The sequence below is a fragment of the Chenopodium album genome, chromosome 3, assembly GCF_948465745.1.
Source record: "Chenopodium album chromosome 3, dcCheAlbu1.1, whole genome shotgun sequence".
Lineage (NCBI taxonomy): Eukaryota > Viridiplantae > Streptophyta > Magnoliopsida > Caryophyllales > Amaranthaceae > Chenopodium > Chenopodium album.
In genome coordinates this window covers 79,804,153-79,818,631 of record NC_137836.1, presented here as the reverse complement: position 1 = coordinate 79,818,631, position 14,479 = coordinate 79,804,153, and the positions used below count along the sequence as shown (strand labels likewise).

The window sequence follows — 14,479 nt, the reverse complement described above, 5'->3', positions numbered from 1 at the left end:
AATTAATATATACGTAATACTTAATACAGTCTCACCATTGGAAAATTATATGTCACATGAGTTACTAAATTGAGAAGTTGGTTGAGTATCACCATTGGATGTGAAAAGCAACTTATTTTGTATTTTAATACTACCTCCGGTTCTTGTACTCGCAGCTTTTGCCATTTTTGGATGGTTCACATTACTTGCAACTTTTGTTTTTCTTTCCTTTTATGGTAACTTTTTAGGGTTAAGTTTACCATTTGACCCTTGCTTTTTTTCTCTAATCAGTCTTATTAAACTACAAATCTGATTATATTAAATTAAACCCCAAGCTTAATTAAATTACTCTCATCCTCAATTTTTTTTTTCTCTCCTCCTCCAACCCCAATCTCAAGGTGGGTTTGTCGGTGTTCCAAGTGTGGGTTCGTTGGTAGTTCAAGATCGTCGGTGGTTCGTCATCGTCGGTGTTTGGTGTGTTCCAGATCGTCGGGGTTCGTCAGTGTTCCAGATTGTCAAGGTTCGTTGGTTAGCTGAGGTCGGTGGGTTATGGCTTAGATCGGTGAGTTTGGTGGGTCGTGGGCTCGTGGAATAGATTAATGGGTTTGGTTCGCCGTATTTTAGATCGATGGGTTTGGTTCGCCGTATTTTAGATCAGTGGGTTTGATGGGTACGTGATTTGGTGGGTTAGTTGTTAAGGTGGGTTTGGTGTGGTCATGGCTGAGATCGGTGAGTTAGGTGGGGTCGTGGTTTGGTGCTGTGGTTGCTGGATTCGTAGGTTAGTGGGTTCGACAGTGCTAGGTTCGGTAGTTGCTGGGTTCGTCGGTGCTTGGGTCGCAGGGTTCAGGGGTCGTCGGTGTTGGGTTTGCTAGGTTCAGTGGTAGGTGTTGGTACGTGGTGGTGGTGGCCTGGTGGGCAGTGGCGGATCCAGGATTTTCGAACTTATGAGTCACGATCAATAATTGATCACTTGTTTCAATCCAAAAATTATATAAAAAAAATTATATTTCACCAAAATGATTTCAATCCAAAAATAGGATATAAAAATACATACTATAAAACTATTACATTAAACTAACTTTATGATTTTTTACTTAAAAACAAGAATTATTAAAAAAAAAAGTTAGATAAATTAAGAGACCGGTTATTAAATATAACAGGTCTCTTTAATCAAATAATGAAAGCAGCACAAAAAATTATTCTAATTCAACGAATGACAAACTAATGACGTGGTGGCAATAGCAGCAACAAAGAGACCACCTATCTTATATTATAATAGGCGGTCTCTTTGATATTTAAAAAACTGACAGTGGGCTAATCTCAAATAGAAGTAACAAAGAGACCGCCTATCTGTAATAGGCGATCTCTTAGTTTTTTTTTTTTGTGCTGGTGAGTCACGTGACTCACTGTGCACCTTAATAGATCCGCCCCTGTGGTGGGTGGTTTATGTACAACTAGGTGGTGCTGGTGGTGGTGGGTAATTTATTTTAAATTTGGTTGAATTTGTTTTTTTTTTTTTTTTTTTGTTAGTTGGATTAATACTCAAGTATATACTCTTATCTTTCAAAAAAAAAAATTTGCTCTTATCTTTCAATAAACATGCTTAGGATCTTTGCCTAGGTGTCCACAATGTCTCTAAAAATTGCAAGTAACAAAAACCGGAGGTAGTACTTAATTGAGTCTAGTCACCATTTGAGATGGTCTAGCATGGGATTATTTTTATCCAACGATTTTGTATAAATAACAGCTAACTAAGATATTGAATGTAATTATCTAGTTAAATTACTCAACGATTTTTTTTTTTTCCTGAAACAACAACGTACGGAATCAAATTTAATCACCAACTACTCATTGTCTACTCGTTAATTACCAAACATATCCTTTAAGTTTTCCCATCCAAATTAGTTAAGGAAATGTGGGATCAAAAGACCCTCTTGTATATTAGTCAATTACTGACAATTAGTCATGTGCAACTTGCAATGAGCCTAGGCCAACAGCTAATAACTCCTACAACAGTCTACAGAAACTCAAGATTGGTTATCAATTTACAGTATCATTTAATATGTTCATTCATTTTCCCAAATCGCATAATTATGGATCATCAACTAACAACGACATATTTTATCGCGTTAGGCAAGCCCTTGCAAATTGTTAACGACTCTAGCTAACAACAATTATTCGTTTTTGTTTCTAGTGAGATGTTTGGACAATACAAACTACAAATGAGATAAAATAACAATTATTGTCATCGTAAATACTAAATTTACAATGAGATAAAATAACAATTATTGTCATCGTAAATACTACATTTACAATTAACCTCGCTCTTGTATGGAGTATTAGTATATAAAATCATTAGAAAATAATTTTCATTCAGCTCTAAAATAAGTGATGATTATGCAAATTTAATTTGTTACTCATAAAAATTACTAATTAATGACATTTAAGATTTTATACTCTCTCTGTCTCTAAAAGTTCTTCATATAAAGACAGCGATTGTCTCACAAAAATAAGTTATGAAAATAAGATTAGCTAGTAATATACTTCTGTACGTAATATATATACTGGATAAACATATGCTACATAACTATATACTTGTATATAATTTTATCATATCTCTTACAAATCCATAATTAATTATTTCAAGCAAAACATCAAATGAGTACCTTAATTTGTAGGAAATCAAACAATAATCATCTCTTATTCAAGACATTATATAAATAGTAACACACAAAAGGAAAAACTAAACTCCAAGATTTAATTAAGACAACACAGCAAAAGTGCAAATAAATCAAAATCCTTAGTTCACTAGTAAATAACTAAACCATAAGATCGGGTAACGCTCATTTTCTAGGTTCAAGGAAATCATAATGTTCACATAATCACATATGATACATATGATTAGGAAGTCGAGGTTCAGCGCATGCAACAAGAGGGATCTTCTTAGGATTTGAGAGACCATAAATTTCTTCCATATCTAAATCTTCAGGCTTCATGTTAATAGGCAATTTCCATATAAATCCATGAAGAAGATTAGCTAAACTTGATTCAATAACTTTGAGGCCAAGACTATACCCCGGACACATCCTTCTTCCCGTCCCAAAAGGCAATAATTCGAAATCGTGACCTTTGACATCTATATTATTTCCAAGGAATCTTTCGGGAAAAAATTCATCTGGATTTTCATACACTTCGGGGTCTCTTTGTATGGTGAAGGTATTCACAAACGCTACACAACCCTTAGGAATATCGTAGCCTTTGATTTTGACATGCTCCCTTGCCATTCGAGGGACGAGCATTGGTGCCACTGGGTGTAACCTCATTGTTTCTTTTGCTATTGCACGAATGTAGGGTAAGTTTGGTACATCTTTCTCTTGAACCCATCTTTCTTTTCCTATCACATGGTCGAGTTCTTCTGTTGCCTTGGCAATAACTTCGGGTTTTTTCAAGAGTTCTGAAATTGCCCACTCTACTGTTACCGCTGAACTCTCTGTACCTCCAGCAATTAAATCCTGAAATTCATTAAACATTATTGTTAAGTACGTTTATTTTTATGGTGTTAAAAATAATATACGAAGTACTTCATATGTGTTAAGCTAGTACTACCCCGTTTCATATTATTTGCAACGATTATTATGTCAAATCGTTGCAAATAATATGAAACGGAGGTAGTATATAAACTTGTGTATTGTATAATTAAAAGTGTTGCAAGTAAAAATAAACGTATTACTCCTTATCAAGTGTATGGTAACATATATAGTCATATACGAAGTAGTAACTACCGCGAGAGAGCCCTCATAAGTCATAATTACATGACCAATAATACAAATTTGGCTCCATCTTAACCCGTAAGCCCCCCCAAAAAAAGTTGCTCTCACTATATCACGGAGTACAATAACGTTCTTTATCGTTTCCATTATCACATCATTACATGTGCAACATCAAATAATATCTCTCTTTCCATGTAAAAATAAAGTAAAAATATATTCCGTTCATTAGCACAGGTGTACTCTTGTCTAACAATAAAAAAGAAAATTTAAGATTAAGACGTACCTGGCTGAATGCCTTGACTCCAACTCTCTCAAGCTTAACTTCAAGAGTAGGATCATCAGCAAGTTGTAACAAAACATCCACCATATCTTTAGGCACCCAATTTTCCTTCTCATTTTCTCTTCTAGCATTATGTTCATCTAATACATGCTCCATAAACATATCAAATTTCTTACCCAAAACCTTCATTCTCTTCACATAACCTTGTACATCAATGTACTTCAAACAAGGTATCCAATCCCCAAGATTCAACACTCCATTTAGTAAGAACAATTCATCAAGCATCATCTTGAATTCTTCGGGCGTAATGAACATTTTCTCTTTATTATTTCTTTCTAAGTATTTTTTCCCTAACACCATCTTACTAATCACATTTAAGCTCAATGTTGAAAGGTGATCTTTTAACAACGTTGGCTTGTTGTTAGTGTTAAATATGTCATTTAACACTAAATTAAGCTCTTCTACACGTATGTACTCGAAGGATTCGAGCCTTTTTACGCTAAAAAGCTCCATCAAGCACATTTTTCGCGCTTGGCGCCAATATGGACCATATTGAGACCATGTTATATCGGAATAGTTATAAGTTGTGTACTTTCCTGCCGAGGTTTTAGGCCTCCCGGCAAAAATTACATCATGAGTTTTAAGAATAAGTTTAGCCATTTCAATTGATGAGCCCACTACCACCGGAACTGACCCAAATTTGAGCCTTATTATGGGCCCATATTTTTTAGAGAGCTCATGGATGGAACGATGGGGGAGGGCCCCAATAAGGTTGAAGTTCCCTATGATGGGCCATGGGTTTGGGCCTGGTGGTAGGTTAAGTTTACAACGGCGAAGGTGGTTGGTAAGGAGTACTAAGGCTATGGCCGATAGCCATGCGGCCGCGTAGGCGGCCCAAGTTGGTGCTTCCATTGGTGAATTGGGTTGTGTTGGTGGTTGAGGTAATATGTTTTGGCTTGTGGCTTGGAATTGAAAGTTGGATTTGGCTTGGCATAACTCAATTATGGTAAGGGGTATATATAAGTAATATAATAATGCACTTTTAAATAAATATATTAATATAATAATGGTTTTCCAAAATAATAATAGTACTTCCTCCGTTTCTTTTTAGTTGACCTGTTTCTTTAATCACGTTTATCAATGCACAAATTCAACCACAAATATCTTTTGTTACAGATAACCAAAAATTATGAAAATTTGATATTTTTAAAATATTTTTTGCGACGAATCTAACAAGATACCAAATGACTATATTTTTCATTATGTATAAAGCAAAAAACATGATTAAAGGGGAATATAAATAGTGTTAAAATCAAAACGTGTCAACTAAAAAAACGGAGGTAGTATGATGGAAGAAAGATTGCAAAAAGAAGTTACATAGTAATGCATCATAAAGTTGTTTCCAATAAGAAATCATGCATAAAGTTGTGGTTGTTAGACTTCACTCTATTGTTTTGGACTTTTGGGATTTTGCCATTGCGTTATACGAAGTAATTGCCAGACATTTTCGTTATACACGAGTAAGTCAGTAAGGAATTGTACAGTCCTTTTCCACATTGTTCAACTCCAAATGAGCAATTTTGACTAGTTTTTTTGAAGGAAAGCAATTTGACTAGTTTGGGGAAAGATTTTCTGATTTTTCACTTTCCATTACAACCATGAAAAAAATTTCTAAACTATGGTAGAGCATAAAATAGATCTGAACTTATTTATTTTAAACAAATAATAATAAGTTGAACCAAAAAGGCCTTAAATGACAAGGTCATATGCTAGTATGTTTTGTTAGATTTATCTCTATGTATAAATTTAAATTAAATTATCAACTTTTAGAAATCGAAGTGTAAATTTTGCTCATTATTCACAAATAGTTTGTTTGGTAAAGAAAGGGGAAGGAATAGAAGTGGAGGGAGGAGAAGAGGAGGGGAGGGAAGAATGGTGAGTTTTCCTTTCAAATCTCTCCATTATTGAAGGGATTAATTTCCTACAATTTAATCATTTCATTTCTCTTCCCTCCAATTCCCTCCCTTCCTCATTTGCTATCTAAATGAAAGATAATCCATCTCTCCATTTCTCTTCCCTTCCTTTCCCTCCATTTCCTTCAATCCAAACACACCGTAAATACTTCATGTGCAATTTCTTTTGTATAGGCTAAACTGCTAAACATATGCTAAGTAATAACCTAATGGTCCATCCTTTTTGTAAATTTCATGTGCAATTTCTTTTGTATAGCCTAGACAGAAGCTAATTAATATTAATCCGTCTAAATGAGTATCCCATATTAGACTTGACTAAGTAGTTGGTCCATCGAAATTCCTTATCTCAAGGGCTAATAGGGCGATGATGAGACTCGATCCTAAGATCTCCTAAAATTGGGAGAGAAGCTTTAACCATTTGAGCTATCCTTCACTCTCATAAAATATATAATAGAGTATGTTGCTATGAAGTATTTTTAAAAAAATTATTCAATCACAGATATCCACAATGACCCACATAATATCTCTCAGTCTAAAAAATCTAAAGGAAAAAAAAAATCATTCTAGAAAATGTTTATTACGGAGTATTTACTCATTTTTTTTTCATCGATTTACTTTTGACGTCTATACTAGGACTAAACAGTAAACACTAAACACTGTCTTAGAAAATTATAAACATTAAGTAAACTGTAGACAGAATTGGTTTTTATTTCTAAACATGAATATTCAAAGAACACTGTAGTCAACAACAACACCCACAAAAAAAAATAAAAAATAACAAAAAAAAAAAAAAAGGAGGAAAGGAGAAGAGAATATTTCAAAGAACATTCATGAAATAAGAAAAAAAAATGTTGAGGGAAATGTAAATGCTTTATTGTTTTTTTTCCTGAAGATATAGGTAGTAGGAGAAACTTTGTTGTGATTTTCTAGTTTAAATTATTATTTGCCAACCTATTTGACTTAAATTTCGTTCTTTACTGTTACTAGTATAACTTAGAAGATTCAAATCACTACTTAAATTACAACTTCAATTCCTTTGTGTTTGAATAAAAGGATAGTTTCTCCTTCCATCTCCCATTGTTGGGGGTTGGATTCCTCACTTAGCTCTCATTTCTGTGATAGAATCATAGAAAAAGGGTTCATCTTGTACCTTAACGTGTAAAAAAATAAAAAATAAATAAAAAGAATCAGTTTGACTTTTGCACTATTCACATAAATATGACATGCCACTAATATAAACATGATACATTTTTTACCGCTATAAACATATCATGTCATCTTAACAACATGTATCAAATTTGACAATTAAAAATGCTTAGATTTGAACTTGAGACCAACGTATATAAATGTATTGTACTCCCTCCGTCCCAAAAAGAACGATCCATTTGGCCAAAACTTTGTCCCAAAAAAAATGACCCATTTGGATTAAAACACCACCAATTTGCAACAATATTTGTGCAAAATTAGCTTCCCCATATAAAAATTTGATTTTCCATGTTATTTTATTACTTTCTCTCTCTATTTTTTTACAAACCCCATGTAAATTTATCTTTCCAATATACTTTTACTTCTTTTTACTTAACTTCCTTAATACCCGTGTAATCAACTCAAATGGGTCGTTCTTTTTGGGACGGAAGGAGTATTAAGTTACAAGTCGTACTCGTATCACCTAAGCTATCCATTTATAGTGCCTTTTTAACCAACAAAAATTATATTTTAGTTCACTTTAATACTACGTATATGAGATTATTACTCGTAGTATTTAGTTACACTATTTAATTTGTTCCCATAATATCATAAATAATTTAGTCACTTTAATTTTGAAGTTTGACAAACTCTTATTGTTTTTTGATTTTATGAAAAATAATATACTATGTATTTGTTTTAAAGTTAAATTGTCAATAGTTGAATACCTTTTTTCAATTATGAATTTTTCAAGATGATTATCAAAACTCTAAAATGAAACAGCCGAACATAATTATCAAACTAAACAAGTATTTCCTATGTTCTTTTTTACTTAGCCTGTTTCATTTATCATGCTTGCCACTGCAGAACTTTACCCATTAATAACTATAATTTTGCATTAGTAAAAATTGTAAAAGTTGCATGTTATGATAGTAATTATTGAGACAATAATTACAATATCTTACATGTATATGTTTTTCTTACCTATAATTCACAAAATATGATAAAAAAAGAAGCGATGAATAGTATAAAAGTCAAAACAAGCCAAGTTAAATAGAACAAAAAAAGTACAAACTAACTATTTGAGACATCGCCAATAATACCCTTAAATTGATAAAGATGCAATACAAAATCATAGAGTTAAAATTCTACTAGTGTTACGGAGTAATTATTATGAAATGGCGAAAGTATTACTGTGTAACTGACCAAGACTAGACCTTTAGCAAATATTCTGATGGACAATTACTGGGTTACCCCTTTGTCAGTGGGCACCCGTGCCCTACGCTCTAAAATGGTCCAAATTTTCAATTATTTTGATGACGATTTCTTCTTGTGCACTATGTTCATCAAATTGTAAACAAATTTTGTTCAGGGTATCGGATATCATCATTCCCAAAGTATTACCGGCTAATATTATAGGTATTACGTATTACTCTCTCCATCTCAAAATTATGTTATTGTTATTTTACTTAATAATTTTATTCAAAAGAACATTATTATTGCGGGCTAGGACGCTAGGTATAAGAGGGAAGTTGGCTTAAAGTGGAAAGTACTATGTATATATGTTGGGTTGGAGATGGTTTCTTGAGACGAAACGCCAATCAAACACGTTATAGGGAGTACTTGTTTAATTATAGGCAACTGAAAATTGCGGTAGTGACTCATAATTCAATCATCACATTATTTTCTTGTAAAATTTTATGCAATAAGTTATGGTTAATTTATATTTATACTTTAAAAAATGAAAAAAGAAAAAAAAAATTGGCTTTGATGTGATATTGTAAAGCACATTTTTAAAATAAATAAATTTTGAAAAGAGATTAATAATAATTTTTTTGTTCCATGCGGCTAATCACACCATATAACTAGTTGTAAATCAATAAAGTAACCTCTATAAATCTGAATAAGTTTTCCCTATAACACTGTAGAAGTAACCTTGGAATACTGAACAATAACTCCTATAATACTAATGAATTAATCCTCATGAAGGCCAGCCAGCCCGCCACGCCGACCCATATAAAAGTCATACATAATAAAATATCATATATGACGAAAAAAAGGTTTTAATAAAATTGAATGAACTTGAGAAGATTATTGTTTTTTTTTTGGTGCTTAGAGAGCCACAAGGGCGGGGGTGAGAATCAATCCCATGATCTCTTAGAACCGGGAGGGAAGCTCTAACCACTTGAGCTATTCCTCACTCTCACTTGAGAAGATTATTGTGATAGTATTCATTTCTATAATTTATTACTTTGATGATGATTACTTGATATTGAGAAAAGTAAAGGTAATAAAAAGACAAGTTTGGAGTGGGAAAATTAAAGAAAGTGAAAGTGAAAGTAAAATTTCCAAATTGAAATGTACTTGTGCATTGAATTGATTATTGAAGAGCCTCAATCTCCATGGAAGTAGGTCAAGTAACATTTGGGCCCTATCAAGCAACGTGATTTTGCAAATTTACAAGGATTCCACACAAAGTAGATTAAGGGACCTATGTGCTAATGTGCTATATGCCTTAATGCCTATATATATGGCTATTTTCTAGTACGTGTTATATACTCGTAATTATTTGTTGTGACATTATTTGTATCAACAACCAAAAAATGGCACACTGCCAAAATAAGGGTGGTCGTTGATGGGACGGTCCATCTTTACCAACAAATCATGTGTGAAAAATCTGACAATGCGCAATTTCAATTGTATTAATCTAATGGAAGAGATTAAATATTTGATCACGTGCACCCATATTTTAATATCCAACAAAGTAACTGTTAGTGGACCATCACAACCAAAAGCTTAAGCTTGTAGTTGAGGCCCAGGAATATGTTTTATACTCTATCACGTCCCCTCACACGAGAGCCCGTTTGGGCTAGAAGTGTGGATGCAGCATGGGCCCTCCTCATACCCAACGCTTAATATTTCACTTGAAAGTGGGGGCTGGATGAGATTCGAACCCATGACCTATATGTCACGCTGGCTCCGATACCATGTTAGTGGACCATCTCAAATAGTTGAGGCCCAGGAATATGTTTTATACTCTATCAGTAACATATATGTGGTACTCTCATAATCCCATATAAAGAGAGTGCCCATTATTTAAAGGGGTTGATTGATTTGGAGCTCTTCAAATACAGAGTAATTTCTTAGGAAGACAATCTTCAGTGTGCTTAGACTATACACAAAACCACCAAAGTGTATAATGAAAAGTGCATTGAAATTAATTTGGTTATTCAGTATCTTTCATTTTATTGAAATCAATTTGGTTATTCAGTACCTTTCATGTTATTGAAATCAATTTATTTACCGTGTCAATTAAACGAGACCTTAAATTAATGTTTTGCATTGAAAACAATTTGGTTATTCAATACCTTTTATGTTATCTTTGACAAGGTCAAAACCTTTCAAAATTGGCACCTAATATATATGTTATATTATTACTCATATGCGACTGGGCATAAAGCTCATCACATAGTCAATTATTAGTCATATATGCATGCCACAATTGCCACCTCTTGACTTCTTGTTACTAGACTAGTTACACTCTTAGTTGAATTTTACTTTAGTAATAAGTAAGAAAATTAAAAGGGGGATTATTCAGCTAATAGAGAGGACAAGGAAAATCTCTTGAATGAACTATACATGAAGAGAAATATTACCACGACTTTACCACCTCAACCTCATCATGCATCTCTCTTGCCATGTGAATTTGGATACTATTGCTGGTACCACCTGAACTCAGCTCAATATAATATTCAAAGTACTACTATGCATGTCATTAATCTTCATCTTTTATTATTCTTTCATTATATATAATAATAATTATTATTAATATATTGCTTTCATGTGAATGATATGGCCAAGCCCAAGCAACATGACAAACGATTTGGTTGACCTCTAATCTAGCCTAACACAAATTAAAAGGTGTTAGATAAGGATAAATTATATTGGTTGAAATAAATTGCAACATCATCACGGGAAATAAATTGATTTCATTAACATGAAAGGTACGTTAGACCCCGGGTCTAAACAATTTATTTCAATAACATGAAAGGTACTGACAATTGAAATCAATTTATTTCCCGTGTCAATAATATTGGTTGAAATATTGGTTGACCTCTAAACAAACATATCACCACTTGGGTCTAAACAAATACTTCGTGCTATATAACTGCACTAAAATATTTTAATTTAATGAAATCATTATTTTCTGCTCCTTCAAAGTTTTCATACATGTTTTCAATTAGGATCTTGCTAACGAGCGCCCCGGGACGTTAGATAAGGATAAATTATATTGGTTGAAATGGTATTAAGTTAGGAATTCATGACAAAATCACGCGTCGTTCGGTGTAATTAATGTTAATTTTACTCTGATATTTGCACTTTAATTCTCTTATCTAACGCCCCGGGCCCGGGGGCGCTCATTAGCTTTTGCCTTTCAATTATTAGGAATTTCAACTAATTAACTTGAATATTATACTTTTTGATAAAAAATTAAACTTGAATATTATTCTAATATCACATGTAACATACATACTTAGGTTAATAAAAACAAGAAAACGAAAAGTCTTGGATTATTACCACAAAGCCCAAAACTTGAAATGTCAAGTTCGTTTATGCAATATATGTTCATTGAAACTTAAGATGATCACTCATACATATGATGAGGAAGTCGAGGCTCGGTACAAGAAGGAATCTTCTTAGGCTCTGAAGCACCATAAATCTCTTCCATAGCCAAATATTGGGCCTTCATATCCTCAGGCAATTTCCATGCAAAACCTTGAAGAAGATTAGCCAAACTTGATTCAATAACTTTAAGGCCAAGGTTATATCCCGGGCACATCCTTCTTCCTGACCCGAAAGGCAACAACTCGAAATCGTGACCTTTGACATCAATATCATTTCCAATAAATCTATCTGGCCAAAACTCGTTTGGCCTTTCATAAAGCGTAGGGTCTCTTTGTATGGAGAAAGTGTTTACAAACACAATGGTATCTTTAGGGATGTCATAGCCTTTAATTTTAACTTGTTCCCTAGCTAAGCGAGGCACCAGCAAAGGTGCCACTGGGTGCAATCTCATTGTTTCTTTTACTATTGCGCGAATGTAAGGTAAGTTTTGCATGTCTTTCTCTTGCACCCATCTTTCCTTTCCAATCACGCGGTCTAACTCTTCTGATGCCTTTTCTATGATGTCTGGTCTTCTTATGAGTTCAGCAATTGCCCATTCCACTGTTATTGTTGAACTCTCTGCACCTCCGGCAATCAAATCCTGCAATTCATTATTGTGTAAGATCTAATATTAGTACTATATACTAGATTTTACATCTCATAGGAACATTAATTATGTGTAAAGAGAAAATACAAAAATGAGATTAAATTACTTGATAAAACTAAAATTAGATAAATTACCTGGCAAAATGCCTTGACTCCAACTCTTCCAAGCTTAACTTCATTATTAGGATCATCAGCAAGTTGTAACAATACATCCACCATATCTTTAGGCTCCCAATTCTCCTTTTCTTTTTCCCTTCTAGCATTATGTTCATCCAAAACATGCTCCATAAACCTATCAAGTGTCTTGGCCGAAATCTTCATTCTTTTCACATAACCATACACATCAATGTACTTAAACAAGGGGATCCAATCCCCAATATTAAACACCCCATTTAACAAGAACAATTCATCAAGCATCAATTTAAATTCTGTAAGTGTTATCATTGATGTCTCTTCATTACTTTTTTCCAAGTACTTTTTCCCTAACACCATCCTACTAATCACATGTAGGTTCATAACAAAGAGGTGATCTTTTAACACTATGGGTTCACCCTTAGTGTTAAATATGCCTCTTAACATGGCCTTAAGCTCTTCTACGCGTATGTACTCATATGAATCTAGCCTCTTAATGCTAAAAAGCTCCAACGAGCACATTTTTCGTGCTTGGCGCCAGTATGGATCATATTGAGACCATGTTATATCGGAGTAGTTATAGGCTGTGTACTTTCCTGCAGCATTTTGAGGCCTTCCGGCAAAGGCTTCATCATGCATTCTTAGGAAAGTTTTTGCCATTTCCACTGATGACCCTACTAACACCGAGACTGACCCAAATTGGAGCATCATTATATCTCCATATTTCTTAGAGAGCTCATGGAGGGAGCAATGGGGAAGGGGCCCTATGAGATTGAAGTTCCCGATGACGGGCCATGGTTTCGGGCCTGGTGGTAGGTTAAGTTTTTGACGGGTAATGTGGTTAGTAAGGAGTACTATGGCTAGAATTACTAGCCATGCAACTGCGTAGGCTGCCCAAGTTGGTGCCTCTAAACCCTCCATTGGTTATATGATTAGTTTGTGGAGTTGAAGTGTTTTTTTTTTGTTGATTGTTTTGTGGTTTTATGTTATGGAAGTAGATGTTGATATGTATGAAGGTATTTATAATATAAGAATCAAGAAAAAAAATAAAATATGTTGCATGAAATGAATTCTTTTCATATCGTCTTTGTTGGACTATAAAGAACACCTAAGAAGACAATTGGATATCATGAATGAATTATATATTTTTCCATTTGTCTTTGTTGGACTAATAATAAACGCAAAATTAAAGTAATAAGAAACTAAAATAATGCATGAAATATATATTATTATATATAAAAGATAATTGGTGAGTTGTATTTCTTTGCATAAAGTTACCGTCTATAAATATACAAGCTAATGACTATTTTAAGTACATAATAAATTACAGCTAAGAGAGGGGAGGAAATTAAGGGATATAATTTACACAAGTCAAAAATGACAAATATGTTTGGAGAATAATATCAAGATAATTTCTTGCTATTATTCTCTTCATCATCATCATCGACTTTGTTGAACCAATTAGATGTTATTGTAAAGGATCTATACTTTTTGTTGTTCTTTGATCTTATGCATGAAGAAACATTATTGTTGTCTGAATTGGAAATTGTTTAGTCAATTTTGATTGTTACTCATTTATGTAATGTAATTCCTCCATTTTTTTTATTAGATGTATCATTTTTGAAATTGCCGATTCTTAGGCAATTTTTGGAGTAGAGATAGATGAAGAGAAAAACTAAAAAGGATCTATGTGATATGAGAGAGATACATGGAATTTATTAACTAAAGGGAAAGTGATGCATCTATATTGAAACATTCATGCATAGAAACTGATGCATCTAATAAAAAACGAAGGAAATAAAAGATATTATCTAGTTATGTACTAGTACTTGGTAAGATTATTGTTAGATTTTTATTTTGAGTCTTAGGCCCCGTTCACTTCACTTTTT

General features: G+C 33.3%; 2 protein-coding genes across 2 annotated transcripts; both read right to left on the bottom strand.

Moving 5' to 3' along the window:
• Nucleotides 1-2,760: 2,760 nt before the first annotated feature.
• Nucleotides 2,761-5,044, bottom strand: LOC145618673 (trimethyltridecatetraene synthase-like). The gene is made up of 2 exons (XM_081673452.1): nucleotides 4,033-5,044; nucleotides 2,761-3,491 (listed from the first exon to the last, which is right to left on the bottom strand). Exons 1-2 carry the CDS (start codon nucleotides 4,939-4,941, stop codon nucleotides 2,862-2,864), a joined length of 1,539 nt encoding a protein of 512 aa, XP_081529578.1. The 5' UTR covers nucleotides 4,942-5,044; the 3' UTR covers nucleotides 2,761-2,861.
• A 6,612-nt stretch (nucleotides 5,045-11,656) lies between these two features.
• On the bottom strand, nucleotides 11,657-13,558 carry LOC145618665 (trimethyltridecatetraene synthase-like). Its single transcript, XM_081673444.1, has 2 exons — nucleotides 12,594-13,558; nucleotides 11,657-12,453 (listed from the first exon to the last, which is right to left on the bottom strand). Exons 1-2 carry the CDS (start codon nucleotides 13,509-13,511, stop codon nucleotides 11,833-11,835), a joined length of 1,539 nt encoding a protein of 512 aa, XP_081529570.1. The 5' UTR covers nucleotides 13,512-13,558; the 3' UTR covers nucleotides 11,657-11,832.
• Nucleotides 13,559-14,479: the final 921 nt, after the last annotated feature.